We start from the raw sequence: 2,109 nt of genomic DNA, 5'->3' as shown, positions 1-2,109 counted from the left end.
CTATCACTTGTGTTTCTGTAATTTAAATACGAACCATACTTTCTCCCTTGAAGGCTCTCGAGTGTGTAAGAATGAGAAAAGTGGACGTGAAGGAGTGGTCTGACTCCAGCGAGCGGTCTGCAGTGCAGCTACCGCATGGGTTTCTATTCCACAATCGCCCCTTCCACACTCACACATCTCCAATGAAAGTTAACCTAGAAACACCTTAACCTAACTCGAGAAATGTATAGTAAAAACATAGTCCATAAATTACAAATATTTTGCTAATAGCAAATTGCTAGTTTTAACAGATCCAGCCTAAGCTGGTCTGTTTAATGTGGTAATTTCTCTAACAGAACTCAGTGGGGGTGAGCCACTTCCTCATGCTCTGGACAAACACACAGGGCGTGGTGTTGCTAGCAGCAGAGGGGCTGCACCCTGGGCTGCACGCTGTTCTGGCTCCTCGCGGCTCCCGCCCAACTCTGCCTGCCATGGCCGTGACGTCAGGAAAACGAGATGGACGGGGTGCCGGGCTGCCACACGTCCTCATCATACAGATCTTCTGGGAGCTCCTCTCCATCCCCGTCGGGAAAGTACGTAGGGAAGGGCAGATTTTTACAGAAATCCTTATATGCAGGCAGCCTAGAGTCTTTGACCTGCAGGAAGAAGGCAACATCTGGTTAATAAGAGCTACCAACTAAGTTATCTGAAGATAGCATTTTTCACGGATTATTCATGATCACAGAACACAGCACTCTCACTGACAAGCTAAAAACAACAGCATCTGGCAAAAACAACATCTTTAAACCGCTAAGTCTTTATGTCCTAAGAAATGTTCTCTCTGCAAATTCACAGGCCCGTGAACTGCAGTGCAGACACCAGCGTGATCTGAAACGCGGGAGTCAGACAGCCAGTGGAGTGCGGGAACAGTGTGCTCCAGGTGTGGACCCACGTGGGAGGGTCCAGAGGCCACGTCCAGGGCCCACGGGTACTCCTGGCTGGGGCTGGGGTGGACCACAGCATGAAGGCTCCGATGGCGGTGCCTGTTTCCTTCTCTCTCTCTCACAGAAGAAATAAATAAAAAAGGAATTAAGAAAAATAATGTAAAATGTAGCATTTTATTTTTGGAAGACATCATTGGGTTGTTCAAAGTTTCTGACTCATTCTACAGCCTTCATTCAGAGAGAAATAAAAAAATTACATGTAATTATATACACAAAATAAGGCAAAATCATTTTGGCAATAAGAAATGAATAATTTGGTTGAAATAAGTACACAGCTGCTAGAAACAGTCAAGTACAGAAAAACAGATCTATTCTAATCTTTCTCATTAAAATTGTTCCAAGAAATTATCAGGAAGGTGCTCAGAAGAAAATAAACTCATTTAGGATTTTTTCCTTCTAATTCACTAATCTTGGGTTGAACCTTAACAAGGAAAAAAAGGCACATTCTTACCAATTAAAACTTTCTCAGCATTTAGGATCGAAGTAAGATCCAAGCAGGTAAACGAACTAACAGGGGCACAGAGCTGTGTGCTGACTTGATAAACAAGGCCTTCCTCACCAATGACCCAGACCACTCGCCCTCACTGACGCCGGCACGGGTCCATCACAGCCGAGGAGTATTCCAGACAACAAGAGCACTATGTACATGTGAGTGTGAGCGCTATCCTCCTGTGTCACTGATTTACAATGTAAAGAATTCAGCCAGATCTCTTTTGTCTCGGCGGCTCTGACGGCGAGGGCTGATGGTCTCCTGGCCGCGCCTACCAAACGTGGACAAGTGGACAGTCCCCACTTTTGTGTATCTGATGTGAGCTGTGGCTTCATCATTTCTCTGCACTTCACAACGACTCCCTCAACTCTTTACGGCACTTGAAAAATATTTATGTCTATTGGCAAACCAGTTTAGAAGCTGTAGGAAAAGTGAAGAAAGAACAGGCCGAAAGACTAGGTAAATCAGAAACGGAACTCAAGGGCACACGTCGGGGCGGTGGGCGGAGCGGGCAGTGTAGACACACGTCGGGGCGGTGGGCGGAGCGGGCAGTGTAGGGACACATGTCGGGGCGGTGGGCGGAGCGGGCAGTGTAGACACACACGACGGGGCGGTGGGCGGCGGCGGCAGTGGTGT

At 47.2% G+C, this 2,109-nt stretch overlaps 1 protein-coding gene across 1 annotated transcript in view; it reads right to left on the bottom strand.

Annotated features, from left to right (window-relative positions):
• Nucleotides 1-276: 276 nt before the first annotated feature.
• Nucleotides 277-2,109, bottom strand: part of MRPL3 (mitochondrial ribosomal protein L3) — a 33,271-nt gene continuing 31,438 nt past the window's right edge. The window contains exon 10 of the mRNA XM_014591589.2: nt 277-635. Within this exon, the coding sequence (XP_014447075.2) occupies nt 483-635 (153 nt within the window). The 3' untranslated portion in view covers nt 277-482. The remainder of the gene's footprint in view (nt 636-2,109) is intronic.

The sequence above is a fragment of the Tupaia chinensis genome, unplaced genomic scaffold (genome assembly GCF_000334495.1).
Source record: "Tupaia chinensis unplaced genomic scaffold, TupChi_1.0 Scaffold000601_1, whole genome shotgun sequence".
In the NCBI taxonomy this organism is placed as follows: Eukaryota; Metazoa; Chordata; class Mammalia; order Scandentia; family Tupaiidae; genus Tupaia; species Tupaia belangeri.
The sequence above is the reverse complement of the archived record's forward strand: the minus strand, read 5'-3'. Positions and strand labels throughout refer to the sequence as shown.